Source organism: Morone saxatilis, unplaced genomic scaffold (genome assembly GCF_004916995.1).
Source record: "Morone saxatilis isolate NCDOM2014 unplaced genomic scaffold, NCSU_SB_2.0 Contig1, whole genome shotgun sequence".
Taxonomy (NCBI): domain Eukaryota; kingdom Metazoa; phylum Chordata; class Actinopteri; family Moronidae; genus Morone; species Morone saxatilis.
This window is the reverse complement of record NW_023339651.1, coordinates 21376981-21379383: the sequence shown is the minus strand read 5'-3', so window position 1 is coordinate 21379383 and position 2403 is coordinate 21376981. Positions and strand designations below refer to the sequence as shown.

Sequence of the window (2403 nt, the reverse complement as noted above, 5' to 3'; positions counted from 1 at the left end):
CAGTATGTGCTGTGTCACAAGCTACTCGCTACATTCCTTTGGGAGAATTCACTTACCTCACACTGTACATACTTCTTTCAGTCACAAGTGTTCAACACTGCTTCTGCAACTGCAACCATTCTGTCAGATGTGATGCATTCAGGACCAGGCTGAACCTTGCTCTGCATATATACAAAGTTTTTTTTTCTAGATTCTTAGCAATCTTGAAATAATAAACCTTCAGTAAATGTGTCTTTTGTCTAGAGATACCGGGGCTCTATAGATCTGCTTGTGCCTCGTGGATTGTTAAGGGACAGTACTGCCAATACCTTTCCCAAAACTCACCCACAATGAAAGTTCACACGGTTAACCTCAGGAAAAGTCACTGTGAAATGCAGGTAGATGAGTCCATATAAACCAAATGTCTCCAGTGTAGATAGGACAGTTTTCTAACTCTCATGCTACTCTTGCCTTTTTGTTAGATTGTTAAATTAAAGCTGAAACACAAACTTTGATGGTGTACTAAAGCAAAAGCGAACAAGCACTTTGATGCTCACACCAGCAGTTATTTGATGTTCTTGATTATACAGTTCCTTTGTACGCCTGGACTTCGTGTTTGTCCTCAAATCAACTTAATGTATTGTAATGTTTATCTTCAATGTAATTCCGTTTTCTAGCTTGCTGCCACTGTGTGTTGTTGTGTTTGCTAGTGTCTGTACAGTCTGTGGCCTGTTTGGGAACTTCCATCTTGTGTTACAATTTGGTGGATGTTGGGATTCGGGACTTGAAAATAAACCTTTTTCTAAATAATCATGTGCCATTGTGGTTTATTGTCATTGATTTGTAATGTGTTGTAGTAGTAGTTGTAGGAGTGTATTATTGAGTGTCTGAACTGATGTTTTGGTGCAACTACAGGCATTTTCAAAGGTTCAGTGTGTGTGATTTAGGAGGAAAATGAAAATGGAAAATCAGAAATGGAATATAATAATCATAGGTATGTTTTTCATTAGGGTAAAATCAGCTAAATAAAAGAATTGTGTTTTTGTTACCTTAATCTTGTTTACACTGATCCTCTTCAATGTTACACACTCGGCTTCCAAATTAACACAATTGTCAATTTAAAGTCCTTCCAGTTCACACATACAATAAATTAGTTTGGATGAATTCTATTATTACAAAAACATTGTTTCAGTTCATGTGTCTTTGGTCAGCTTGTTATATACTGTATGTTTATAATGTTTGTGTGATCCTGCTCTCTGTGCAGATCATCCATAACGAGGCTATTATGAAACTTGCTAATGAGATGGATGTGAAATGTCATGAGAGACCTCATAAAAAAAATCCTCATTTATGAATAATATAGTATGTTTATTTTTTCATTCAGAATGAATTCTCTCCTGATTGAAATGATTTAACACAGATTTTTTTATTTTAATCCTGCAAAAACCACATTTATTTGTTTAGACATCTGGTTTTACTTTGAAACCTCACAGCTGACTGTTTTGCAGTCTAATAGCACGTGAGTTTATCAAAGTCACTCCTCTCCACGTACACAGAGCCATTGGTGGAGTATTGCAGGTTTTTCCAGTTGAGAAGGTTTCCAGGAGTGAATGCATAACCCTCCATGTAGAACCTAATTTCACAGGGCATGATGACGCTGTCCCAGAGGTGGACATCTGTGATGTCCCCTACAAAGGACTGATTTGGGTCAAAGCCTCCACCATAACTGTCTTGATCTTGACCCAGAATTATACTGGGTAGGCCGGTGAGAGTGGTTCTGCGCTCCAGAATTTTCCTTGCACTTCGCTTCTCGTTGACCCACAGTGTGGTCAAGCCGCTGGAGGAGTCCCACGTCCAGCAAACAGAGTTCCATTCGTCTGTGTTATCGGGCAGCCCTTTGATATCAAGAGCCGTCCCCTTGATGTGCAGCCTGTATACACCCACAGAGGGCTTGTAGAGCAGGAAGGCATTGGACTGAGACGGGATTGCCAGAGAGAACAGAGACTGGGGTCTGGTCTCTGTGGAGTAAAATCTCATGCACACAGTCAAAGCTGTGATGGGCTGCTCAACGCTGGCAGTGAGCCTAACTGTAGCTGTCCCCTTGTCCAGCGGGAAGGTAAAAACTTTCTTGGAAAGGTCTGTAAAGAAAAAGCAGGAGAAATCAGAACTATAAACACGCCGAGCAGTACCGTCACATAGCACTGACACACCTTGGAATACACTTCTACCAAACTCTAGAGAAGGTAGATCCTTACCACCCTTAGGTAACTGCAGTGCCTATACTGGCCACTTGAGACTGGCTCCAGAAGTGAGTCAATCTCTGTAAGGCCCCTTATTGAAATCTCCAACTTTGAACTTTGACAACGCAATGAAAGGCCTTTTTCACTTTATTAGATAGGGATCAGCTCTGGTCCTTGAACCGTT

General features: G+C 40.6%; 1 protein-coding gene across 1 annotated transcript in view; it reads right to left on the bottom strand.

Annotated features, from left to right (window-relative positions):
- Positions 1-1420: 1420 nt before the first annotated feature.
- The window catches only part of LOC118325342 (C-reactive protein-like), a 2308-nt gene continuing 1325 nt past the window's right edge, over positions 1421-2403 (bottom strand). The window contains exon 2 of the mRNA XM_035657973.1: positions 1421-2117. Coding sequence (XP_035513866.1) covers positions 1489-2117 — 629 coding nt within the window. The 3' untranslated portion in view covers positions 1421-1488. The remainder of the gene's footprint in view (positions 2118-2403) is intronic.